Below are 26737 nucleotides of genomic sequence, written 5' to 3'. Positions count from 1 at the left end.
GTTATAAGACAGAGACCATCCTGTCGATCGGCAACATGTACACTGTAGGCGAAGTGGTCGATCAGTCACATGATGAGACATGGGCCGGCGGGGAAAGACGATAGAGCGCGTAGGTACGGATACGTATGTAGTCGTAGCGTGATTATTCGTCAAAGTGCTGTTGACAATGGGATTGTGTGTGCGGCGTGGGCTCGCTTCTCACGCAGCTCTTTGGCTGTGCCGCGCGACTTTTGTCGTCCGGAGCTTGGGGACATTGGCGGACAGGGAAGTTTGTTAAGGTAGGCTTCGAGATGGGGCGGTTCCAAGTGTCCGAGATGCGGCCCTGGCCCCCTCGGAGTTCGCATGTTCCTGAAAGAGGGCAGACGATGCGGACAAGCGGTCAGACTCTTGAATTATGGTGGATGCAGACGTGGGCGACGTGCTTCTCTGCGGCCGAAAGGAGAGAAGGATGTTCGTTGCGTCGGGAGGAATACGGTGCCTGTCTGGTGTCGCCATGTCGCCGTGTTGCCCAGCCACGAGTAAGGTCAAGCAGGTACCTCGGGTAGGTGGGAAGATTATGCGTGCGGAGAAGTATTCGAGTACCTTGTTAGTAATTGAGGTAAGTCCGGTGTAAGCAAGGTGAGGTTCGGGGCAATAGTCAATGGTAACTTGTAAGGTAAGGTAGGAAGGGATCTAGACTCGGAAGGAGCCAGCGAGTGCGACAAGACGACGGAATCTCAAGCTCCAACTGGGAAGCAGCGCCTCGCACTCCCGACCAATGGTCAACGTCGCTCTTTAAGTACCTTAGGTATCTCATCTCACACCGAGAGAGCAAGAACGACGATGCTTCCTGTACCTACCTTATCACAACTTCACGTGGCGACAAACGTTACCTGGAAGGTTCCGAGGCATCGTACCTTACCTTAGGTAACGAGGGAAAGCATGGAGTCTACCTTATAAAGAGAAGGAGCATCAAGTATTGGAGTATTAACATGGCATGTTTGGCAGGAGAAGATTACGGGCCCGGGGGGGGGGGGCTTTCGATTGCATTCTTGTCATTCGTGTCTTCTACACATCACCATACCACCCATCCATCCACCTTACCTCTCGGAAAACCTACCTACTCTATCATAGTTTCTCAAGATATCCAGAGGCAAACAGGCGAGCATCAAGAAAGTGTGATGCGATCCTGCAGTGGTTGTTACTCTGTTCGACCCGTCTGCTTTTCCACCAAACAACAATGCCTGTGTGCTAAACGCTGGCCTCTGTCCGTATGCCCCGTATACTTTGCGTCCCCTTCAACAACCTCTCGAATCATTGGCAATGCAACATTGGCCCCAAATCTGGGCTATAGTAGCTATACCCCTCACTCACCGGGGCCAATCGCCGGCCCAAGAGGGAGATACCGAGATGGCGACGACTCCAACGACATGACACGAAGCGCTCGTCACTGGCCATCTATCACCAACGCGCCTGGGGTCTGTCCACCTCGCTATCCGTCCGGCTTCTGTTTGTCAAGCACATGAGTTTTCCACGGCCACCACGCCGCCTGACCCCTGGTCTTTTTCTCCTCCTCCTCCAGAAACCCCGCCAGAGATCTCCGTTTATTACCGGGTTCCAAGCAGGACAATGATCAGGGGTAAGTCGACCCACCCCCTTTTAGCCACCCCCCCCTTTTGGCCACCCTATCAAAACATAGTATCAAAACATCGCCACTAACTATACTTAATTAATTAACTATCTTCTACTACTATAATAATATAGTTATTATTCTCCTTAGGTAATTCGACCCCTGCGAGTCGACTAGGACTAACTAAACGGTTACTAAAGTCCTCTTAAGCTCTTTATATATCCTAAATATTTATAAACCTAGTATTTAGGTCTATTAATATACTCTTTTTTTTTAATAGCCTTAATTAGTTAATTTTAGTTTTTAGAACTCGAATATTGTTACGGCAGTGGGCATCAGGGCCCCTGTGGGCCCCGTGGCTTAGCCTCAGGCTGCGAGGCTAAGCTCCTAGTGGTTACGTAACGAGCTAGACCGCTGGGCCCAAAGGGCCAGCTCGCTAGCTTCTACCTATTATTTTATTTTTTCCCTCTTTATATTAAGTCTTTAGTTAATTAGGTTAATATAGTAGCGTTCCGACCTACCTTAAGTTCCCTTTTATAATACTACTTAACGTTACTTAATTAACTATTCTCTAGAGACAGAACGATAATATTTTAATTAATTAACTATTTATTATACTAACTAGCTACCTTTACTAAGAAAGCGTATAAGAGAGCTAAGCGATAGCTAACTAAATTAATTACGTATAAGTAGCGTAATTAATACCCCTTAAATATATACCCCCTTTACTAAATATAATAATTAAAAGATATAGCTAAGGAGGCTAGGTCTCTTTTTATACTAACGGCTTTTAGTAGAGTCGCCGCTTTTATAAGTCCTAATAGAGCGTCGTAGGCCCTAACGAAAGTACTAAGCTCTTAGTTATTAACCCTAAGGTCGCGCTATCTAACTAGCTAATAGAGCGCTTTTTACCCTTTACTACCTAAGCCGATTACTTAGCGTACCTTAGTAACGTAGCTAACTAGCTTACTTTACCTATTTATATCTATAACGATATCCTTTTTAAAAAGAATACTAAGTAGTATGTTAACCTCGACCTTATTTAGGAGCTATATTTTAAAAATAACGGAAAGACCTTGCTTAAGTAGATTAAATAGTAGCTAAAGATGCGTATTACTTAGTACTAATTAGAATAGGTTCTGGTTTTTACTATTAACTAACTAAGTAATAGTACGGAGCGCTTATATACGATAACCTATAAGAACTTTAACCTTATGCGTACTACTACTATAGAGCTTTATATTATAAAAGAAGCCCTTACTTAAGCTTATATTAATAATACGGCTATAGCTAAAAGACTAGAGTAATTAGAAAATAGCTCCTAGGCTAGCTCTATTTAGGATACCGCTACCCTTAGTGCGCTAGAGTATTAATTAATATACTTAGAGATATAGGATAGCCGCGAGACTACTCTAGCCTCGTCCTATCCTATTACCTACGGCTCTTAGAAAATGCTTAACGTACCTATTTTTATAAGTAATAATACTAGCCTTAAGTTCGACTACTAGCTCTAGCGTATTACGAAGCGCTTAAAAAATACTAATTATAATACGGATAGGTATTATTTAGAGTATATTATTAATAAGATTAAAAATAGTACTACAGAGTTTATATATCTAATATTAACTTTTAACGAGATTATTATAGCTAAGTAGCTACTCTACGAGCTTAAGTCGGCTTATACTAGCCCGATTATTATAGATAACGCTAGTCGTAAGCTAGACGCACTTATAATTATACTTAAAAACGTTTACTAAAAGCGCTCTATGTTTACTAAGCTCGCATATATTAATAAGCTTTTAAAGTCTTAGTAAAAGCGCCGTTTTTATAATAAGCTATTTATATATCTTCGTAACTAGGCTATATTAAAGTACTTAGATAACACGGCTACTTTCTAAAAGTATACTAAGTACGTTACCTAGCTAGTTAACGCGATATAGCCCCCTTTTATAAAAGACCGCCCGGTTAAGGCTTCTAGCTAAACTTATTAGACCTCGGGTAGAAGTAATAGAAATAATAGAAATAATAGAGGTACTAGAGGTATTAAATAGGACCGAGGTCGTACTTCTATTTATAAGACGATCCCTAAAGCTCTATATTAGAAGCTTAAGGATAGTAGCGCTTACTTCGTTTATAATAATACTAAATATATCTCTAAAGACTGCCCTAAGAAGCTAAAGACTACTATAGCCGCTATTAACGCTACTAAGGGCCCTACTAAAATAGAGTCGGGTTTAGAAAACTAGAACCCCTAGTAAAAATAAACTCCTAGCTAAGGGATACGTATAAAAAAAATAGAAGATTAGTAATTAATTTAGTAAACCTATAGGATCTCATAGGGGGCTAGCCCCTTAAAATAGAGCTTATACTAGTATTTAATAAATATAGAATTTGCCTAAGAGCCTTACTTAATACGGGAGCTAATAAGTACGGATTTATAAATAATTACGTAACCCCTCTATTATAACGGTTCTGCGCAGCCCTATCCCGCAAATTATAATACTTAATCCTTATTACTAAATTTAATAAAGAGCGATTAAATAATACTAACGTAGTATAGACCGCTAACCTATATATTAATTAACAGGTCTTTTTAAAAGCACCCCTCTTTTAGCTTAATACGGGCCGCTACGACCTAATCCTAGGGTAGAAGTAGTTCGAATACTACGGGGTAAACCCTAATATTCGCTACTAACGTTTAATATAGCCTAAGGACCTATTACTATAAGAGACGCCCTTTACTATTATTAGGGATATCGAGGACCTATGTGCCCCGGAAGTTATTAACGTATAATACTAAATCGACGCCGACCGTTAATAGGACCTATTCGAGATAGATATAACTTATTATAACCGAAAGCTCTAGTAATAGCGAGCGAAGGGTATACTAATTAAAATATTACTACGCTTACTAAAGATAATAGCTTATTAAATATAGCGGTTAGACGAGGTTAAGAATGCGAAGAAGATAGAACGCGCCCTTAATAGTACTAGTATTACCCTCGTAAAGAGGGCTAGGTAGTAGAAACTATACTTAGTAATAATATAAATAGATATTACTTTTATTAGCGCTCCCGCTTTTAAAAGAAACCTAAGGTAGAACGACGTTAAAATAGGCTCTATATTATTTTATAAGCTTAATTATATTATAGAGGATAAGAAAAAGGAGACAGACCCCTTATATAATAATAACTAGGTCACTCGCAACTTTATAATAACGAACTTACTAAAGTATCTACGGCCCTAGACCGATATCTTTAGTAAGGCTATTAGCGATATATTAGTGCCTTATAGGCTATATAATTATAAAATCGAGCTCTTAAATAGTAATAGGGAAAAGCTAACCTACTACCCTCTATATAAATAGTTAGTGCCCAAGTTAGAGGCTATAAGGGCCTATTTACTAGAGCACTTATAGAAGGGATTTATCGAGCTAGGCAATGCTCTTTTCGTATTACTAATACTATTTATAAAGAAGTATAATAATAGCCTACGCTTTTACGTTAACTTCCGTAAGCTTAATAAGGTTATAAAAAAAGACCGTTACTTACTATTACTTATTAACGAGACCCTCGCGTAGCTAAGTAGGGTAAAGGTATTTACTAAGCTAGATATTAAGTAGGCTTTTTACTGTATTTAACTCGACCTAGCTTCTAAGGACTTAACAATATTTAAAACCCGCTACGGGGCGTATAAGTATAAAGTAATACCCTTTAGGCTTTATAATAGGCCTATTACGTATTAGTAATATATAAACGAGATATTAATAGAGTACTTAGACGACTTCTATATAGTATATATAGACGATATCCTAATCTTCTCTAACGACCCCCTTTAATACTAAGAGCACGTTACTAAAGTACTAAACTACTTATAAAAAGTAGGCTTATAAGTAGATATTAAAAAATACGAATTTAGTATTACTATTACGAAGTACTTAGGTTTCGTGGTTTTAATAAAAAGTATATAGCTAAACGAGGAGAAAGTCTTTATAGTTAGAGACTAGAAACTACCTATATTACTTAAGGGTATTTAGTCTTTCCTCGGGTTCTATAACTTTTATAAAAGGTTTATAAAGAATTACGGCCGCTTAGCTAGGCCCCTTACGAGGCTAATAAGTAAGGGAGTTCCCTTTAACTTTAGTACCGGCTACGAAACGGCCTTTAAAGCTATAAAGCTAGTACTAACGTTAGCGCCCATTTTTTATTATTTTAAGCTAGAGCTATTAACGTAGCTAGAAATAGACGCCTCTAACTTAGTATACGCCGGGGCGCTATTATAATAATAAAAAGATAACGGGTTATAATACTTAGTAGCTTTTTATTTAAAAACGATAAGTAGCACAGAGCTTAACTACGCTATTTATAATAAAGAAATACTAATAATAGTACTATGCCTAAAAAAATAGCGCGCGGAGTTTATAAGCTATAAATATAGGTTTAACGTTATTATAGACTATTAGCTATTACTATTCTTTATAACTAAGCGCCTACTTAACTTATAATAAGCCCGCTAAGCTAGCACGCTAGCGGACTTTAATTTTTAAATTTATTATTACCTAGGGAAAGAGAACGTGCTAGTTAACGCCCTCTTATAAAAGACGGAAAATATCTATACTTAATAAGTATTAAAAGAGGCTAATAGGATATAAGTCCTTATATTACTAGGACTACTATTTTTTAATATTATAGCGGAGCTACGGGCGCTATTAAGCGCCGCCGTTAGCTAACTATAGCTTATAGTTAGCTTACTTTTATTAAAAGACGAGCTATAGGGGTACTTATTAATAAAGAAGATTTTAAAGCTTAATAGGGACTTTATTATAACGTCTCTTATACTAATACGAGCGCTAATAACTAAAGGACGCGAGCGCTAGTCTATTTAAAATAACGGATTATTAATAATAAATAGGAAACTTATAGTACCTAAAGAGGAGAACCTCCGTACTATAGTTATTCGCAAGGTCTATAAATAAAAACTCCTCGCCCACTTAGGGCGTAATAAGATCGTAAAAATAATTAAATAGCGGTACTACTAGCCGGGCCTAACGGTAGATACTTATTAATATATTCGGAACTATTATACTTATTACTAATTATAGAAGCTGCGTAATAAACCTCTAGGAGAGCTAAGACCGCTATTAATACCTAACTACCCGTAGTAGTATATCTTTACTAACTTTATAACTATCCTTACCGATTAAAAAGGATTTAATAATATATAAGTAGTAGTAAACTGCCTAGGTAAAAGGGCGATATTTATTTTTTATTATAAGACTACTATAGTAAAAGATATGAGCTAGATGTTTTATAAGTAGGTACTACCTATCTTCGGCCTACTAAAAACTATTATATCGGACCGAGGCCCCTAGTTTATCTCCAATTTCTAGGGGGAGCTTTATAAGATCTACGGGGTTAAGCTATAGCTATTAACGGCGGATTACTTATAAACGGACGGCTAGATAGAGGTACTAAACTAGTATATTTTATAATAGTTAAGATTATTAGTTAACTAATATTAAGATAATTAGAGCGATATACTACCCGCGGTTAACTTTACTTATATTACTTAGCCTAGCGAGACTACGGGGCTATTATTATATAAAATAGAATTCGGTCGCTAGCTACGGCTTTTTTTTAATTAGTCTAAGCGAACTTACTAATTTAGCTTTATAAAAAAGAAGCTAAACCGTACCGACGCATAGCATATAGCTTAGGGAATATACGAGGCCTAGGAGATCGCTAAGGGTAATATAAAGGTTATTTAAATATAATATAAAAGGTATATTAACTGCCGCTAGCGCCCGGACGACCTAAAAATAAGAGACTAGGTCTTTGTTAATACCTCGTACTAGAAGTCTACTAACGTAAATAAATTATAGTAGCTATAGGCCGGCCTATAGCCTATTATTAGTACTAGATAGGGGGGTATATAGGTCGTAGAATTATTAATAAGTAGCTAGGTATACCCGGTCTTTTACCTAAATAAGCTAAGGAAGGCTACTAACGACCTACTACCTAGGTAGAACTAAGAGCTACTACTACTAATTATTAATAATAACGGCGAGCCGGAGTACGAGGTCTTTAAAATAGTTAAGTTACGTTTATATAAGGAAAAGCTATAATACTAAGTAGACTAAAAGGGATACGATACGGATCCGACGTAGTATAACGTAAAGAGCTTTAAGTATGCGTTAGTAGTATTATAAGCGTTCTATTATTAGTACCTAACTACTAAAGGTCCGCTACGGAACTTAGATATATAAATAAAAGCCGCCGCGGCTAGTAATTCGCTACTACCGAGGGACGACGATAATGCGATAGTAGTAATTATAGCTATAGATTTGCTAGAATAAGGGGTAATTAGGAGGTTTATTTTTCGGTACTACGGATAGCGCCCTTTAGTATAGAGGGGGGGGTAATATTACGGTAGTAGGTATTAGGGCCCCTGTGGGCCCCGTGGCTTAGCCTTAGGCTACGAGGCTAAGCTCCTAGTAGTTACGTAACGAGCTAGACCGCTGGGCCTAAAGGGCTAGCTCGCTAGCTTCTGCCCACTATTCTGTTTTTTTCCTCTTTACGTTAAGTCTTTAGTTAATTAGGTTAATATAGTAGCGTTCCGACCTGCCTTAAGTTCCCTTTCGTAATAATATAATACTAAGATATTACTAAATAATAGGCCTACTCGCTAAATACCTTTTTTATTTTTTTAAATAGTAGTCGTTAAGTATTATAATCTAGACTAAGCTCTATAAATAACTTTAACTAATCGTAGAGCTCGCTAGCCTTCCTAAGTATTAACTAGTTAATAATAAACGCCGCTAATACTTAATTAATAGCTTTTCTAGTATTACTAGTTACTTACTTAGTATTTATAGTCTTTTTAATTAGTATAATTAGGTTAGGTAGGATTATTAAATTAGTAAGTAGTCTAGCTATATTAGGGGGATATAGTCTAGTTACTTTTTATTTATTTCGTATATTTAATAACGTTAAACTAGCTAAATAAGCTTTTTAATAATAGCTTAAGAAGTATTACTTTTTAATAATAGTAGAATTGTTTACTATGTCCTCCTTACTAAGCTCCTTTTTATACTTAGACTTAATAGGTTTAAAAATAGCTATATTTAATAGCTAGAAGATATAGGAAGTATATAGTAATAAGAATAGTAAGTAGACGTTATTTTTATAGTATTTTTATATAAATTTTATTATTATATAACTCTTATAGCTATTTAAAATTAATAATTAAAGCTTATTAAATATACTAAGCCCCCTAAGGGGGGGGGGTCTTAGTCTATAATAAGAACACTATTTTTAACTATTTAAGAGTAGTTTTATCGGTTATCTAGCTATTATTTATTATTATAAACTCTTAACTAGTATAAGGGTTAAGTTTAAATAGAAACTACTACTACTATACCGACTTTTTTTTATATATAACTAGTAGTTTAATAGCTTAACTATTAATAGAGATATACTCGATTATAAATACCTAAGTACGCAAACTAGGCTCTTTTTTTAATACTACTATAGTCTTTACTTTACTTAAAACTAGGCTATTAAATCCCTTACCCTCTAAGATACTAGTCTTATTTATATTATACTTATTAGCCTATTTAATATTACTAATCTTTAGTATATTAAGTAATCTAAACTATAACTTAATTATATTAGTAATAGCCCTATTTAAACGCCTCGAATCGATAGTACGACTTCTTTAAACCTTAATTAATAAGTTCCTCTTTAAAAAAGCGTCTATTTATCTCTTCTTAAGAGGATTTATATCCCCCTAGGATCTTAGAACTTATTTAGTAAATTCTATAAGTTATTTATAAGTTAGTATAATACCTAGATTATATTAAATACGAACTTATTAAGCTAGCTAGTCTTTTTATTATAAAAGAAGCTTTTAGAGGTCTACGAATATTATTACTCTTATTTAGTAGCCTCTCTTATAATTATAAAAAGTTAACTTTAGAACTCTAAACTTAATCGAGGCCTAATTAACTAAAAAACCTCTTTTAATAGCTTTAAAAGCCCGAATAACTTTATTTTCGGTATATAAGACTATTATATATTAATAAATAAGTATATAAAAAAGAATTATATTTGGACGATTTTTGTAATTATTATAGTAGTTTGAAAATCGTGGGTAGGGTTTTAATGCGGTGGCTGGGATGGAGAAATGGGGTGGCCAAAAGGGGGGGGTGGCCAAAAGGGGGTGGGTCGACTTACTGAGTATCTTCTGGGTACCGCGCAGGCATGTGGCCGACCACGCTGCACTCGCTACCAGAGTACTCCGTCTTTGACGATGAATGTAAGCCCGCCACTGGCGCTGCTTTTGCAAAGTTGTTCCTGGCTGGGTCTCCCTCTGGCATTAGGTTGGCTGCGCTGTGGGACGTAGGTGGACAAAGCCCAACGACCGCATGCTCGACGGCCCCGATGGCATGGCAAGTCCCGGGCCGCTGAAGATCATGGATGGTACTGGTCTTGACGGGGAACGGGAACGGGACAACACTGGATGGTTTCCACAAAGTCTCCCTCCCGAGTCCCAAGGTCTCAATTCAAGCTCCCCATTCTAACCATCCCCGTTTCTCTGCTTCAACGGCGTATGTCTGCGGCACGAGCTGATAGCTAGCAGCCATTTCGAGTCATTCCGCTTGACTCGGGGGGAGACACCTTCTTTTCTTTTTCTAAAACATGCAAAACAACTGACATCTGTTCGTCTGGTCTTTGCGTGAGACATATGCCGCGCCGCGCGTTGCGTCGGCTTGGGCCTTGGGGTGTCCGCGGTGGAAGAATTCAGGGTTCACAATGTCCCTCATGACTGATACCGACAGTCTAGAGCTAGGCATGCCACAACCACGACCACAACCAAAGTCGTACAGGCAGACAGGGCGATTAGGTACGAATGAGGTCGTTCTCGGACTCGTCGGAGTCATCTTCAGGCACCAAGACACGGGCGTGTCCTGCTGGGATTCATAATCATGGTTCACTGCCTTTCTGGGAAACCCGAACAGTCGAGCTGGAGACGGTGACCTTGGCATCATGGCTCGAGGGATTGTCGTTGCCGTCACAAGGTGAAAGTCGCTCACCGAGCCAATCTAGACGGGAGAGCTTCATAGAGGCTTTATTTCAAGACGAGGGTTCCTGGCTCGAGTTGGGTGCAAAAGGATCGGCGCGTCCATCCCGAGATCCCTGGCCTGCACTCTTCCTGGCAATCTGGTCCCAGACCTGGTCATCCGTCCCTCTTGGAGAGAGATCTCCAAGGTCAATGACTGCTACTTGTTACTCTATTCGCGCCTACACTAGGTATCACCGGTAGCAGCCCGGCGGCGCAACGCAGGGCAGACGGGAATGCCAGCAGCAGATGCCAGAAGCCGCAGCCGCTTGGTATCTCGGTCGACCGTCGACCTTGCCCTTGGGTGTCGCCCGTCGGCCGGTCCTTAGTCAAGACTTACCACAACATGGCTCCCTAGGCAGAGGTAGGGGGCAACTTGGACACCATTCCCACTTTTGCGCCGGCTGGCAGGTAAACCTCGGACGGATCAGATCAAGTACAGACCCCAGGGTCAGTCGATTGGGCCAACTGCAGGACGACGTCGCTTCAAGCTCCGCAATCTCACAAATTTGCATTGAGCAGACGGGTCCCAGGCCTGCTGCTACTGCGAGTCTGCGTGATCCAATGCGCCTGCTACTGCGCGGCGCACAGAGTTCCCCCCCCATTATCCATGCCTGCAGTGTGGTCGTAAAGGACCGACCCAGCCAACCCTGGCCAAGCGCTGAGCTCATTCGTCCAGAGTCCTGTTCTGGGCTGCAGCAGTTCTGACCCAGAGGGCCCATGTCGCTGGCATCTCATCCACACCTGCAGCGTATGTACAAACCTCTCGACGACTGGTGGATGAGTACTTTACCTAGACCGAAGGAGGAAGAGGAGGAGAAGGAGGAGAATCAAGGGCAGGAAGAACGATTCATACGAGCACGGATACTCCAGTCGAGACTCCATCGTTCTTCACGCAGGAGCAGTGATGAGCGGAAGCAAGCAAGCAGGAAAGAAAGAAGCAAGCTGTGCACTGTGTACCTGGCACGCCAAGGCAAGGTAGCCATAGTTCTCTCCTGCGTGGATGTCAGAAGCAAACAAATGGAACCCAACAGCAGCGAGTAGTGAGCAGCAGATCAAACAAGACACGGCGAATCGACAGACGTTGGACGACTTGCGTGAACTAGCGGCAGAAAGGGAGTTGGGGACACAGAGAGAAGAGTTCAGGGAACCCGCAAAGACGCAGGACGCAACTTAACGGCCTAAGGTCAGTTGGAGACTTTTTGGAGACACCTGGAGGGGGGGCCTGGATCCAATCGATACTCGCACACTCTCACTCTCACTCTCACTCACACTCACACACACACACACACACTCACACACACACACACACACACACACACACACACACACACACTTGAGTATTGGGCCTATTGGCACTCTCACCCATGTGGACACACATTCATCCAGTTGCGCGGCGCGCCGATGTCTCTCATTGGGTCCCCCGCTCCCCCCAAGCCGAAGAAGAAGAACAAGAAGAAGCACGTACGAATAGCGACGGCTACCTTAGTGGCTAAAGTACCTTTTGCGTACGGAGAGCCGGGAGAGGTACGGAAGTACTTGGGCTTTCTTCACCTCACCTTGTCTCGTCGACCACCTTATCCGCATTACACTACCTACGTGACTGACTACCTACCTTACTCCGTTCACTACACACCCATCCCACCTCAGGTTGATGAGAGAGAATCCTCCTTCTCCTCCTCTTCCTCCTCCTCTCATACCTTAGCTATTCTCATCCCATACCGTCTCATCACACCATTGCTTGTCTTGTCACAGAACCCCTCCCCCACCTCGACTACCTACGCATCCGAACTTCCCCAGCCACCGTCGTCGGACTAGCCAAAGTAGTTGCCGCAACTTGGCCTCCTCCTCTCTCTCTGATTTGGTCGAGCTGTGTCATCTTGTCTGGCCCGCTCCCTTCCCTTGAGCCGTCTGCCCTCCTTGCCCTCTACTACAGAGTAAAGACTACGACTACGACATCTACCTATTTGCCTGGCCTTGCCGCGCCTTGCCTCGCTCTAGGCTCCAAGGTAGCAAGTAGCAACAAGGTAGGGTACCTTAATTTTCCTCCACCCTTTCCGAGAATACCCTGTCCACTCTCCCATACTGCGTATACCTTACCAAACCTGACCTTGCCCTGTGCCTTGCCTTACCCTTCTTATCCGCCCAGCTAATACCCAACTAACGCTATCAGCCTCTCTGCTTCCTTGCCCACCCCTCCGGTGCGCCTCTTCCACTGGGCACTTACTCACTCGCTCTTCGCCATCCTCTCTGCCGGCCGCCGCTTCGACTCTGAGGTGTATCAAACAGCAGCCGCAGCCGCCAGCAACAGCAATAGCACCAGCAACCCAACAGCAGCACCTCACCTCCTCACCTTACCTACCTCACCTCACCATTTCTCAACACCCGCCGACGCCGATGCCGACGCCGCCCTCGCCGCTGCCCAGAACGCGACGCCCTTTTCCCCTTCCCACAAAGTACCTCCCCTGTGCCTGTGCCTGTACCAGGATCCACCCCACCACAATCCAGATCTCCGAAGCTTCTCTGCAAGCCCTGCCGCTACCGACCACGCCCACTCCCACGCAACCCTCAACTCGCTGAGACGAACTAGGAAGCTCTGCGCTGCAGCTGCTCGCCGTTTCGTTCAAAATGTCAATAAAGTACGTCCCTCCATGTTCCCTTTCCCTCTTATGCTCTGCCTCTGTTTCCCCTTCATCTTCCCGTCATCCCACGCCGCCCCGAGCCCCAGCACCACGGAGTCATCCCGGCCAGCGTCCGTGGTAACCCCGCTGCCAACCTCGACCATCAAATCAACCTCCTCTCTCTCACACTCCTCTCGGCTATATACCACCCCCACACTTGCCGTCCACCATGACGGATCAGTATCTGCAAGAGCAGCATGCCCTTACCATTGCCCGCACCGTCCAGAGAGAACGACAGCTTGCCCAGGCCCGCCTAGATTCTGACCATGGTGATAGTTGGGTCATGATCACCCAGACGGGTGATATCAACCCTCTTCCTCACGAACACATCAGACACAGATCCAATGCCAAAGTAAGCCTCGAGCTGTCGGTACCCAAGGCCTTACAGCAAGGAAGGACGCCCTTTGCGCGCAAGAGCGACAATGGCACGGCATACATCACAACACAACGGGTATGCACTGCATGACTTATCCCATGACATGGCGCCGGAGGGCGAAGCTGATCACCCTGCTCCAGGTCATTTACATTCCTGCAAAACCCACCGCCGAGTTGAAGTCGTTCCATGCGCCAATCTTGAACTGCGCCGATTCCTACGTTGGCTCGCCGTTCTTTGGCGCCTGGTTCTGGTCCGCCACCGTCGTGCCCGTCTCTGGAGGCGGCGTGCCTGCCGACATACCACGGGTCGAGGTGAAGATGAGCTTCAAGGAGGGCGGCCACAGCGAGTTCCGGCAAAGGTTCGAGGAGCTCAAGGAACGACTTGAGCATGTGAGGCGTCTGCAGCAGGAAACGGGACAGACGGTCAACATTCCGGACGAGCCGCTGCCGGCCTACGAAGCAACCGAGGGCGGCGGAGCAGCTCCGAGCAGCCTGGCGCCGCAACAGCAGCAACAGCAGCAGCAGGAAGAAGCGGCCGGTCGGCCGGCAAGTCCGGGGGGTCAGAATGCGAACCGGCGTCCGGACGAACCCCCACCGGATTATGATGAGGCGCAAGCACAGACGCTCAGCATGCGACTCGAGGACCATGTTCGCGAAGAGTCTGACAGAGCATAGCGGGGGTTTTGATTCATCACGGGCTCATGACTAACGCTTTTTTGCATCGATACCTCCCTGCATTTCACTCCTACACCTGTAACTTTTTATAGCATCTACACTAGCGGCTGGCGGATCCTGCGTTTCTTAACGAACTTGAAGTGTAGAGAAATGACGAGCACGTCTTGATGAGGAGAACGAGGGCGAGGACACGAGGATTGGGATGCATGCCCCCAGGCACAAGAGATGGGGGGGCAATCACAGTGTGCGCGAACCATCTCGCAAGGTATAGATGGACAAGACCTTGTGTGATGAGTGGCAGCCACCTCAGTAAGCATGATGGTTAAATTTAACGCTGGGAAGCTTGACGCAACCATGCGAGTAACTTTTCTTCCCCCGTAACTTTCTTTTGCCTGATCTTTTCCCCTTTGCTTTCCCACTTTTCCATGTGATTGTGACGAGATGGTGGCTTGGGAGCTTTCGGCCGGTCTCAAGGGTGTGAAGTGAGGCAAGGTACCTAGGTGAGGTGAGGTACTCAGGTAAGTGGTAAGTACCGGTATAGATGTAACCGGGCTGGAGGTAGTAGCATCGGAACGGCAGATCCTTGGCGCTCCGGCCCACGGTCACGTTTGGCGGTTCCCGCGGTCGATGACGCTTAGTCACCCAGCCTTTCCACCGCAGCCAATCAAAACGGGCCAATTGGGAATAACTTACGACCGAATTCAGAACACCCAGTTTTCGTTCCTACGACGTCTCTGCCGAAAGCTCCCGACTTCCCACCCCAAATCAACCACTATCCACGACATCACGTCAAGCCAATTCACGCACCTCCGCCACAATGGGTTTCTGGGATACCATCACGGACCTCGCTGAGGCCGCCATGCCGTGGGCCACCGTCGAGGCCGAGGCCCCTGCCGCCGAGGAGAAGGTGAGCGAAGCTATTTTTTTTGCGCGCAATTTGTTGCAAGGCATGGCCTGAGGTTGGGCGATGATCACGTTCCCGCCTTCGTCGCTGTCCTCGTTTCGCATTCGCTCTGCAGTTTTTTTTTCGACAAATAAGAACCGTTGACTAATGTTTCTTTCTCCAGGAGGAGGAGACCGCTGAGGAGGAGTCCAAGGAGGAGCCCGAGGCCGAGGAGGAGGAGGCAGAGGAAGAGGAGGAGGAAGAAGAGGAAGAGGAGGAGGAGGAGGAGACCGTCGACCCCAAGGAGCAGCTCGAGAAAGGTTCGTTCTTGTTTTTTTACCACTCCCGGAATCCCCGACACAAGATTCGATGGCGATACGCGACATTCGGTGTGCTGGGCGGGAAACAGTCGATGACACGCACATGAGCAATTTCGCGAGCTCCCGCATCGACACCCGAACGCCTGCTTCCCAACGTTATCGACCCGCTAAACGCGATTGTCCGAAATTTCGAAATTCTACAGAACGAGTTGCTGACGATTTTGGGTGACAGACTGCGAGGAGTCCAAGGCTTGCGCACCGGCCAAGCACCACTACGACGAGTGCGTTGAGCGCGTCACGGCGGCTGCCGACAGCGAGGAGGGTGCCAAGGAGGACTGCGTTGAGGAGTGTAAGTTGTCACCAAGTTCTACACCTGTCCGTCATATATATATATATATATATATGATGGGCAAATGGCAGACGGTCAAAGAAGCTCACTACAGGGCCGACGAAAGCTGACATTCTGGTGTAGTCTTCCACCTTGCTCACTGCGCCACCCAGTGCGCCGCCCCCAAGCTCTGGGCTAAGCTCAAGTAAATGCAACATTTCCCCAGTCTTGACATCGTAGACGACGAACGACGGAACGGCATCGGCGGTTCATCTTCTTTTTTCGAGACCGAGCCCATTATTCGCATTAGCGGCATTGGACGACTGGTATCTATTTCTACGAGAGTGGGCTTCGCGCGCGCGAGAGAGAGAGAGAAATGTCGTTGCCGAGACGAGATGAAGACGAGAACGAAAATGTCTAGCAAACCGGCCCTAGAGTTTCCTTTGGGACCTCCAACCTACCCCTTGTACCTCCACCCCTTCACCCCAGTGGTGCTCGTCAAGCCGGGTTGCTCAGTAGTGGGCGCTGTCCGGCTTGCGGCGCCGAAAGATCTTGTCTTTTGTACCATGGGCATATCGCGCAATAGATTTCACCATGACTTTTACCTGCATGCGGATCTCTCGTATGATAAGATGTGAAAGACTGCTGAGTAGCATTGGAGCTATATCATGCTTGACGTACGACAGACAGGCTCTTGGGCCAAGAGAGATCTCATCCTTGAGACCGAATCGGGAGCCGTCAAGCAGTAGCCATGGCACAGTTCTGTTAAAGAAACGTGTACAAGTTTTGGACTGCAGCTCAGAAATCCAGTAGAGAGAGAGAGAAAGAAGTAGGGGCTTCGGGGATGGATAGTAAATGATTTTTGCTACGTGTTTATGACAAACTTGACGGAAGAAGGTAAAGTTGATCAGCTCATCTCGGATAGAGCAGCATACCTTACTAGGCGAGAGGGCAGGCGAGGCGAGGCGAGTTTATGGCGCGACGACGGAGGACGGGCATGGGAACACTGGGAACGCAGTAAATCTGCTCGTGTGCGGCGAAGTAGATGAGACGATTGGGTAGTCGAGAGATGTGTACACATGCTACCGTAGCCATGTTTTCTCAAGTCTATCTGACTCTTGTTCGTCTACTTTGAGAAAGAGAGTTTTTGGCGTTGCTCAGGTAGGATGTATCTCCAATTGACAATGGCCATCCTTTTTCGACTCTCGAGACGCTTTTTGCTCAGACATGTAGGTTCGGGATAGGCCCCCCTTCCGAGTGCATGTTACCCTGTGGAGCGGAGGATGGGACCCGGAGGAGGTGGCCCAAAGAGAGGCATTCGGCCGGGGAGGCGGGCCAATGGGGGAGGGCCGAGGGGGGACGGGGAAGGGTCGCCCGTCGGTTGCTGCGCCGTACCAGTACGGATTCGAGGAACTTTGAGAGCGACCCCGACTCTGTTGGTTGCATTCTGGGATATGTGAGATGATGGGTTAGTAGGTACGAAGTTCATTAGGTACTACGTGCATATCTCTTGGTCCTCGGCTGGGGCGGGTGGGCATGTGAGCCCATTGTCGAATGCTACGATGCTGCAGTTCAAGCTTTCTGGGTACAGTGAGTGGTTCATTTGGATCTGAGCTTAGCTTGGGTAGCTTCGTTCCCCTCTTTCTGCTTCTTTCTGTCTTTTGTTCGGTTCGCGACGCTTGGTGTGCCTTACCCCGTTCCATACGGGAATCTTGGTCAAGTGGGATAATGAATGGTCGTACGCCAATGCTTCGTGGAAAGCACGCGAGGTGGAGAGTTTGGGCGCCATGTCCCCCCCCAGTGTAATGCAAACTTGAGAGGATCAGGAAAGTGAAGAATCGTTCTGGACCAAGATACACGGCCCACGGCACCAGCAAAACAGCACAGGGTACACACCAGTCCAGACCGGGGAGATTGATCGAATACCTTAGCTTACCTTCTCTGGGTATCGGCCGCATCAGTTGCACTGCATCTGTGGCCCCCTGTTCCTGTTCCTGTTCCCACGTCCCGCGTCTTGTCGATTCTGCCAATATTCCGTTCGGGGCAGGCAGGTTTCTTCTTAAGTCGACCTTTCCGCTTTCTCTTCTTCAGCTTATTATTTCTTTTCCCTGGCCCTGTTCATTCCCTCCCATCCTTCCCTCCTCTTGGGCTCTTGGCACGACTTTTTGTGATTTACGGGCGGGCTTATCCAGTTACCCTCTTCTCTCCTCCCCAACCCAGCGCATTGCTCTCCGTCCCATCTCCACGCAGTGCTGGAGAGCCTTGGAGGAAATAGGAGGAACTCGAGACGGACGACCGACAATCACAGGCTTTACTGCGTACAAGTCCACAATCCCGCAGGATAAAAGCGTGGAACGACTCGAAAGTCAAGGAACTCCCTGCCAAGACACGCCTAGGCCAATCTCCCGCCCGCCTGCCCGCTAATCCACCGTCCACAACCTGCCCCGGGCGAACCCAGCGCTCCGTGGCTGCGCCCACTCACCCGCTGTCTCAGGAAAACTTGCGACACCCGACGCCCCCCCTACAACCAAAGATCGGGCTCCCTAGCGCGCAAAAAGTTCTGGCCCGTTTGGCGCTCGCGCCCACTAAAAGACACCTGGGACCCGGTACACACATGCACACAAAATGCACTTCTCCCGCCGTCAGAAGAAGGAGAACGACCCCTCGGTCGACAACTCCACTCCTCCCACCAACGACACCACGAACAACATTACCACCACCACCACTACTGCAACCTCACCTCACACCGGCGTAAACGAGAACGAAAAGACGGCCGCGAACCCTGACCCCGCTACCGTCGACGCCGCTCTCGAATCCCCCGTCCACACCGCCGCCGCCCCGACGCCAATGCCGAACCACGCCCACCCCGGCTCCGGCTTTGGCAAGCTCGGCGACGAGGAGTATCACCTCCGCGATGTGGACTCCCGGTCTCGCGACAACGACATCACGGGGGCGGGTGGTGTCGCTGGTGGTGGTATTATCGACGGCGACAACAATAGCGTCCTCGAGGGAACGGCCGTCGAGTATCGCACGTATAAGCGCCGCTGGTTCGGTCTCGCGCAGTTGACGTTGCTCAACATCATTGTCTCGTGGGATGTAAGTCGAGATATCTTCTTCCAACCTTTTGTCAATTTCTGGGCCAACTATAAACGAATCGCAAAAGGGTATACGGGTACCTACATCAGACAAGCCACCATCGATCGTGCAGCACATCGTCAACAAGGCTGACGACTAATCACTTCCTGCTACCTGTCCTGCATTAACCACCAAAACACCAACACCTCAATATCACAGTTAGACCAAAGATACTAACACCAAACCACCCGCAGTGGCTCACCTTCGCCCCCGTGGCCTCCAACGCAGCAACCTACTACCGCGTCTCCGAGTCCGCAATCAACTGGCTCTCCACAGCCTTCCTCTTCGCCTTTGTCGCAATCTTCCCGCTGACCATCCGCATCCTCCACATGGGCCCCAAGCCCTCCTTCATCACCGCCGCCGCCCTCATCCTCGTCGGCAACTGGATCCGCTTCGCCGGCAGCCACTCCCGCTCCCCGACGGGCGGGAACTACGGCGTCGTCATGTTCGGCCAGATCCTCACCGGCCTCGCCCAGCCCTTCGTCCTCGCCGCGCCCACCCGCTACTCGGACCTCTGGTTCACCAACCGCGGCCGCGTCGCCGCAACGGCCCTCACGTCCCTCGCCAACCCCCTCGGCGCCGCCCTCGGCCAGCTCATCGTGCCCTTCTGGGTCGCCGACCCGCAGGACATGTCCCCCGGCGTCCTCTACGTCGCCGTCATCTCCACCGTCGCCTCCCTGCCGGCCTTCTTCATCCCCGCGGCGCCGCCCACCCCCGTCGCGCCCTCCTCGCGCACCCTCAAGCTCGGCATCCGGGATTCTCTCAGCATCGTCTCCCGCTCCCTCGAGCTCTGGCTCATCCTCGTCCCCTACGCCTTCTACGTCGGCTTCTTCAACTCCATCTCCTCCCTCTTGAACCAGATGATGGGGCCCTACGGCTTCACAGACGAAGAAGCAGGCATCGCGGGCGCCCTCTTGATCGTGGTAGGCCTCGTCGCGTCCGCAATCACGTCCCCGATCCTGGACCGCACCAAGAAATTCATCCCCGCCATCAAGGTGGCCGTCCCCGTCATCGGGCTGTGCTACCTCATCTTCATCTGGATGCCCGAGACGCGCGACATCGCCGGCCCCTACGTCGTCCTCGCCGTCCTGGGCGCCGCGTCCTTCTCCCTGGTCCCCGTCGCGCTGGAGCTGCTCATCGAGCTGAGTCACCCGGTGAGCCCAGAGGTCACGAGCACGATCGCCTGGGCGGGCGGACAACTGCTCGGCGCCGTCTTCATCATTATCTCCGACGCGCTGCAGGCGGGCGCCGGAGCGAACCCGCCCAAGAACATGAAGAATGCGCTCGTCTTCCAGGCCGTCGTCGCTCTCGCCATCGTGCCGCTGCCGTTGTGTCTGGGCTTGTTTGGGCGGAGCGATAGGGTCAGTCTCCGACGCGTGAGGTCGGATGAGCAGAGCACGCGACAGACGACGAATCCGTAGATGAACTCTGGTCGCGGTATGGATGCCATACGTAGTGCTAGAGTGACTTGTTGTTGTCGTGTTGGTAATTAGGCATTAGTCTTTTGTGCTATATAGTTAATTTTGGATACCCCCCATATATGTTTTTTCTCAAAACAAACCGTCTTACGTCTTTCCCATCTCATAACTCGTGTCCCGAGACAGATTTCCAAGTCATCCAGACTTGCCATTGCCGTTGGTGCGACTGTGACCGTTGACGCCCTCCCCGCGAATATCGAGAAACTCCTCCCACTCGTGCCGCAACCTCTCCATCTCGGTCCAGACATCCACCCCCAACGCCTCGAAATCGACAAGCTGCTCCTTGGTCAAGTCCCTCGCGCCCGGATTCCGCCCGACAGCCTTCCGCAGCACGCCCGTCGCGGGATCTCTCGCAAGCGACTCGCGGTCCTCGACGGCGCCCTCCCATCCCCACCCCTCCACCTCTGTCTTCTTTACGTCCTGCCGTCCCGAAAACGACGCGGCGGACCCCCACTTTATTTTCTTCGCTTCCAGCTCCTCGAGCGTCTCGTCGTCCTGCAGCGCGATCCAGACGGGCGCCACGGCGCCGTTGTACCCCGTCACGGGGTGCCAGGGCGAGCCCAGCCAGCGGGCGAGGTAGAGCGCAAACTTGTAAGCCCAAAAGAGGATAAAGGGGAAGGGCACGGGGAACAGGTTGGAGGCGACTACGCCCGGGTGCGTGAGATAAAAGGAAGGACGAACTGGTAGGCGCTGTGCGATTTGGGGGTCTTCGGGTGTGAAGTAGGATTTTGCTATGCGCTGCGTGGCGGGTAAGTGGGACGACAGGGAGAGCACGTCCGTCAGGCGCTTGGAGGACTCGTAGGGCCCTTCCGTCTCGACGCCCTGGAAGTCGTCGAGGCGGAGGTGGCGCGCCTGAGGCTCGATGCTGCTCGTCCAGACGACGCGGCCTGGTGTTTCTTCGGGTGTGGCCCTGCTTAGCAAGGGGAGTAGCTCATGGGCAAAGACGTAGTGGCCAAAAACGTTTGCGCAAAAGACTTCACCGAGGACGGGGGAGGAGGGCTTGGTATCGTAAGCGGAGGCTAGAGAGAGGGGGTTATCGGGGGAGTCTGTGGGTACCAGGTCGGAGCGGACGGGTCGCTGGTTCAGGACGGCGCCGGGGCGTGCGAGCTTGAAGGAGGGCCAGGTGAGGACGGCGAGGAGGCCCTTTGTGAAGGTGTCTGTCAAGAGGCCGGCCCAGTCGAGGCCTGTCCAGCCGCCGAAGCCGGCGTTGAAGATGACGGAGTCGAGGCGGGGGATCTTGTAGGCGCGCGGGGGCGATACGGGGTCGGTCGGGTCGGTGAGGGTGCCGGCGACGAGGTTGGCGGCGCAGGCGTAGACGGAGGGGAGGTCGCAGAGGTCGAGCTGGGTGGAGAGCAGGTGGACGCGGGCGAGGGTGTCGTCGGGGTCGTAGTAGGAGGAGCCGGCGCGGGAGCGGAGGGCCGGGGAGGTGGTTGCCGTGCGGCGGAGGTGCTGGCGGAGGGACTCGACGGATTCGCGGGACTTGCGGACGGAGCGGGTGGTCGGGATGAGGATCAGGTGGGAGGTTAGGGGCCGGGTCGCGAGGAAGTCGTCGATGAGGCGTTCGCAGATGCCGAGGCCGACCCCGCTGGTTTGACGTTGCCTGTCAGCTTACTGTATGTCTAGGTAGAGTCGAAGTAGATATCAAAAAGAAAAGGTAAAGGCTGGAGGGGCGGGCTGTGGTGATTCACCTGTTTGCGCCGGTGACCAGCACGAAGAGCTGTTCGCGGGGAGGGACCTTATCCCAGGGCGCTGCGATCATGTTTGTTTGCTGTAGAGGTGGCTTGCTCAATTGATTACAAAATACGAGTAGATGGAGGAAATATAGGAGATCCCCGTGTTCGACGGCTGCGCACGGGGTAAGCGAATGACGAGGAAGAGAGAGAGGGAGAAGAAGCGAGCGTTGAGGGGGGAATTGATGGTGGTGGTGGTGGTGGTGGTGGTGGTGGGATGTTTGGCGGTGAGTCTCGACTTGTACAAATTTCAGACGGAAAGTCAAAGGTCACAGGTCAAAGGGGGGTGGGCGCGGCGCCGGCGGGACGGGAAGCTTAGTTAGGTACCTTGGAGAGGTCACTGCCTATTTGGGAAACTTGTGGTGTGTGCCACAGGGCAACGGCCGCCCGCCGTCTCAGCGGGTCCCCGGGAGCGTCTGGTCCTCCGGGGGCCCGGTCTCTCGTCTCAATTATTTACCGTAGGTTGTTCACCATGAAAGTCCGAGAAATGAGGCGCAGCTCATATTGAATACGTCAACGACACTCACAACAACCCATGGACATGCGTCGGGGCGACGACTTCCATATGGTACCACACTGATTAGCGCACCCAAGAACTGAGAGATCTGGACTGTCAGCGAATGACGAGCCCCGTCAGATCCCGGTATGCAGGTCCCAAAGGGCCAATCCCGCGGTCGGGTTCCCATTGGTTTGTGGTGTTTGCCACGTCGAAAATGAGCCGAGCAAGCCGAATGATGGGCGAGGAAACCGAATACGGATGCGAAGGGATTGTCCAGATTCCGGTCGGGATTTCGTGATAATGCAGAAATTGGAGGCGACAGCTAGTTTACTTGTTACATGAGTGAGCATTATCTTTGGCTATTTGGAAGAGCCGATATTGCCCTCTTTCGCCTTGAATGCCTCGTAATCCAGAGAAAACTTCCTCAAAAGGCCAAGAGACGAGATCCGTCATGGGTCGAGCACGTTATAAAAGCGAGCACAGCGGGCACCGGAAGTGGCCTTTCCACAAGCTGCCTCGGCGTGCTAAGTGCACGCGCGAGGGACGTTGAACTGACGGGTGTCACCAGTGACAGTGATATCGATGGATTGTTGAAGGTGTTCGCAATACATGTTAGGAATGTCGGGCATCTTGAAGTCGTCCTTCAATACCTCCTGGTCGGCGGTCGTGTCTCGGGCCTAGGAAGTATTCATGAGTAACACTCGCAAGGCGGCAGGTAGAGCCTGAAAAGGGCAGACGTGTGATGAATACCAGGCACTAAGGGGTTTTGCTACCTAGTTAGTTGCTTGCAGCGACCTTTTGACTTTGCCTCGTCTTAGAGACCAAGATGGAATCCATTGCAATGGGAAAACAGGATAGATTGCAACTCAAAACCTTGCTCTATTCAAGGACTTACGATTTCGGTTACCTTATATACGGTGCTTATCTAGAGGGTGTGACACATGAGCTTTCTTACCGCCTTGCCATTCCCACTATACCTTAAACAAGGTCCATCAACTCAATCGACTCAATCAACTCAATCAACTCAATGTTCCCTCAGTTGGGTGTCATAAGCGAGATATTGCTGATCAAACGACGTGAGGAGCTAGAGAAGATATGATTGGTTTGATTGCTCTGCAAAACGTATTGCTCAATCCGTCATACTTCTCACGCCTGATTGGTCGACGGTTAGCTTGAGAATGATCAACATGGTTGAAACGTCTCACTTCACTGCAACTCACTCACTTCACATCCATCTCACTTCATCAACAAGAAAGCCATTCCAGGAACTCCATTTTTGAGGCACTAAACGAATTCATGTTGATATTAAAATTACGAAAACGCGATAATTCAAGAAAAGTAAATGTGAGTGCCTCCTTTTCTTCTACTCATCATCTTCATCCTTTATTTGCTCACAACTCACGCAGCCTTGCAGAGGCGGCCGTCGCCCTGCACCTCCCAATCATCGCTGCCGACACCCGTCAGAGCGTAAAACGTGCTGCAAGGGTCGTAGAGCTTCTTGATTGCCTTGAGCTTGGCGTAGTTTGCGCTGCCGTAGAACGTGGACTGGAAGTCGACCTCGTTGCGGTCCGCCTCGTTGAGGTACGCGCCGCCGCCGGGCGTCAGCGCCTTGAGGGCAGGGATGAGCGTGTCCGTGACCGTGGTCTGGCCCGAGACGAGGGTCGAGAAGTCGGTGCGGCTGTAGGCACTTTATCATGAGATGTGTTAGTACTACGCTGTTCACAAGTGTGAGAGAGCAGGGGGAGACAAGACTCACGTTCCGACGACGGCGGAGAAGAGGGCGGTGCGCCAGGCCGGGTTGACAGAGTTGGCGACGGCGTTGGCGGCGCGGGCGACGTTGATGGTGAGACCCGAGATGATGCCGCCGTTGTCCAGGATGCTTCTGAGCGCGGTCATGAGGCTGGCCGCGGAGGCGTCGTCGGCGACGAGGGTGCGGGGCATGAGACGGCCGCCGATGTTGAACTCGGTCACAGCGGGCTCCGGGTTCATGTCGTTGTAGCTGTCGAGGAAGTTGGTGTACTGGCCAATGTTGAAGTCTGCGGCATGTGTTATTATCCTTCTGTCTTCCTTCCAAATTCTGACTCAGGACTCTAACTTACCATAGGTGATACCGGCAGTATCGAGAGCGTCGAGGGTAGGCTGCAGCAGAACCTGGAGCTCCTCCTTAGTCTTGTTGGGCAGAGTCGTAGGCTGCATCTGGAAAACACCCGAGGCGAGGAGCCAGATGCTGACGGCACCGGCGTCGACAATGTCAGGGAGGGTCTTGAGGTAGGTCGTCACCGCGCCGTAAAACACATCGTCCGTGACGCCAGAGTTGGTGAAAGTCAGGTTGGCCGACGAGACAATGGTGTCGGCGTAGGCCTTGACGGTCATGGACAAGACGGCAGCGTAGACGCCGCCACCGCCACCGGAAAGCGCCCAGTAAAGGTCCGAGTTGGAGGTCGGAGTCGCGACGAGTGTCTTGCCGCCGGAGGTGACGACCTCCCACTCAAGCACCTGGTCGGCCGCGAGTCCGTACTTTGAGACGAGGGGCCCGTGGCCGCCGCCCTGCGTGTAGCCTCCCGCGATGCCGACGGTAGGGCTGTTACCGCCCACGACTACGAGTCCCTGGGCGTGCGCAGCGGACTGGGCCTCGCCGGCCTGGACGCCGGCGCCGAGCTTGAGCGCCTTGCCCGTGTACGCCGTGGACTTGTAGTCGAGCACGCTAATGTCCTTGAGGTGATGCGTCCAGAGCGCGAGGGCGCCGGCACCGGTGGACTTGCCGAGGTAGTCGTGGCCCGTGTTGCGGATGACGAGGCGGATGTTGTAGTCCTGCGCGAAGCGGATCGTCTTTGCGTAGTCGTCGGCGCTGGCGGCCTTGACGGCGTACTGGACGTAGGTGCCGATGACGCAGCGGTCCGTCTTGGCGAGGAACGGGTCGCAGCTCTGGTTGGCAAAGAAGGCAGCCATGACGGACGACGAGGTCTGGATGTGCGTCTCGGAGGCGGACCAGCTGTTCTGCAGGGCTGTGCACTTGGCCTCGTCGTAGGCGCCAAAGGTGCTGTCGTGGCAGACGGCGCCGATGGGGATCGTGGCGATGAGGCGGCCGCCGACTGTGGTGTTGAAGGCCGACCACTCGGCCGCCGTCGGCCAGCATTCTTCGCCGGGGAAGCAGCGGCAGTCCGTGGCTCTCTGTGTGATGTCGTGGCCGCCGAAGAACGGGCCTCCCGGTCGGATGCCGGTGCCCGGTCCTGCCCGGCCGATGGAGAAGGCCGAGACCGCCGCGGGCGCGAGGGTGAGCAAGCTGAGGAGAGACACCATTTTGGAAAAGAGTGAGGGGGTCACAATCACTTGCTGTCACACAAAGTGAGAGGAGAGGGAGGTAGGGAGGGAGGGTGAGAAAGAACGACTGGAGGTTGGAGGTGAGGAGAGAAAGAGACCTCTCTCACGATGCAACACCAGCGCTTCGATGCTACATATTTATCAGGCAGGTCACGAACGACGGAACCAAGAGGCATCAACGACACGAAATGAGACTACCGGTTGCAGCCAGGAAGCTGACGATAGTTTGATTACCACCCATGCCAATATTGACTACGATGGCCCACGAATACTAGCCGCCCACGCGAGCAGTTGTGGGAAGGAAACTTTTAAGCTATTGAGAAGATAGTGCCCCCGAACGGTGAACCAAGCATGTGCCTGACTCTTCACCCTGCGAGACCTTGAGAAGGGCCGGGAGGGCTATGAGAATCGGTGGAAAGGTTGGACGGAACGGGACAAGATGGGGACGGGTTGCCGCGTGTCCCTCCTTCGAAGCCTCAAGGGGCCAGCCGGGGCCAAGAGGTCGCGAGTTCGATTCGATGGATGGCTCCGAGAGATGAGGGGGAATAGGAATATACCTCAATGTCAACCTTCCGGAAAGGCC

The 26737-nt window shown here is 49.6% G+C and overlaps 7 protein-coding genes across 7 annotated transcripts; 5 read left to right on the top strand and 2 right to left on the bottom strand.

Annotated features, from left to right (window-relative positions):
- Positions 1-290: 290 nt before the first annotated feature.
- Positions 291-545, top strand: CLUP02_00249 (uncharacterized protein; the record flags this gene model as incomplete). The annotated part of the gene is made up of 1 exon (XM_049279301.1): positions 291-545. One exon carries the CDS (start codon positions 291-293, stop codon positions 543-545), a length of 255 nt encoding a protein of 84 aa, XP_049135258.1.
- Positions 546-971: 426 nt separating this feature from the next.
- On the top strand, positions 972-1505 carry CLUP02_00248 (uncharacterized protein; the record flags this gene model as incomplete). Its single annotated transcript, XM_049279300.1, has 1 exon — positions 972-1505. One exon carries the CDS (start codon positions 972-974, stop codon positions 1503-1505), a length of 534 nt encoding a protein of 177 aa, XP_049135257.1.
- A 10628-nt stretch (positions 1506-12133) lies between these two features.
- On the top strand, positions 12134-14460 carry CLUP02_00247 (WW-domain ligand protein; the record flags this gene model as incomplete). The annotated part of the gene is made up of 6 exons (XM_049279299.1): positions 12134-12452; positions 12485-12738; positions 12792-12847; positions 12903-13488; positions 13592-13861; positions 13927-14460. 6 exons carry the CDS (start codon positions 12134-12136, stop codon positions 14458-14460), a joined length of 2019 nt encoding a protein of 672 aa, XP_049135256.1.
- Positions 14461-15277: 817 nt separating this feature from the next.
- CLUP02_00246 (ubiquinol-cytochrome C reductase hinge protein) lies at positions 15278-16200 on the top strand (the record flags this gene model as incomplete). The annotated part of the gene is made up of 4 exons (XM_049279298.1): positions 15278-15367; positions 15528-15663; positions 15896-16012; positions 16136-16200. The coding sequence occupies 4 exons, from the start codon at positions 15278-15280 to the stop codon at positions 16198-16200; spliced, it is 408 nt and encodes a 135-aa protein (XP_049135255.1).
- A 2416-nt stretch (positions 16201-18616) lies between these two features.
- Positions 18617-20547, top strand: CLUP02_00245 (major facilitator superfamily transporter; the record flags this gene model as incomplete). Its single annotated transcript, XM_049279297.1, has 2 exons — positions 18617-19087; positions 19321-20547. 2 exons carry the CDS (start codon positions 18617-18619, stop codon positions 20545-20547), a joined length of 1698 nt encoding a protein of 565 aa, XP_049135254.1.
- A 192-nt stretch (positions 20548-20739) lies between these two features.
- Positions 20740-22363, bottom strand: CLUP02_00244 (uncharacterized protein; the record flags this gene model as incomplete). Its single annotated transcript, XM_049279296.1, has 2 exons — positions 20740-22189; positions 22293-22363. The coding sequence occupies 2 exons, from the start codon at positions 22361-22363 to the stop codon at positions 20740-20742; spliced, it is 1521 nt and encodes a 506-aa protein (XP_049135253.1).
- Positions 22364-24231: 1868 nt separating this feature from the next.
- CLUP02_00243 (FAD binding domain-containing protein) lies at positions 24232-26133 on the bottom strand (the record flags this gene model as incomplete). The annotated part of the gene is made up of 3 exons (XM_049279295.1): positions 24232-24520; positions 24590-24869; positions 24933-26133. The coding sequence occupies 3 exons, from the start codon at positions 26131-26133 to the stop codon at positions 24232-24234; spliced, it is 1770 nt and encodes a 589-aa protein (XP_049135252.1).
- Between the last annotated feature and the right edge of the window lie 604 nt (positions 26134-26737).

This window comes from Colletotrichum lupini, chromosome 1 (assembly GCF_023278565.1).
Source record: "Colletotrichum lupini chromosome 1, complete sequence".
Taxonomy (NCBI): Eukaryota; Fungi; Ascomycota; class Sordariomycetes; order Glomerellales; family Glomerellaceae; genus Colletotrichum; species Colletotrichum lupini.
The sequence above is the reverse complement of the archived record's forward strand: the minus strand, read 5'-3'. Positions and strand labels throughout refer to the sequence as shown.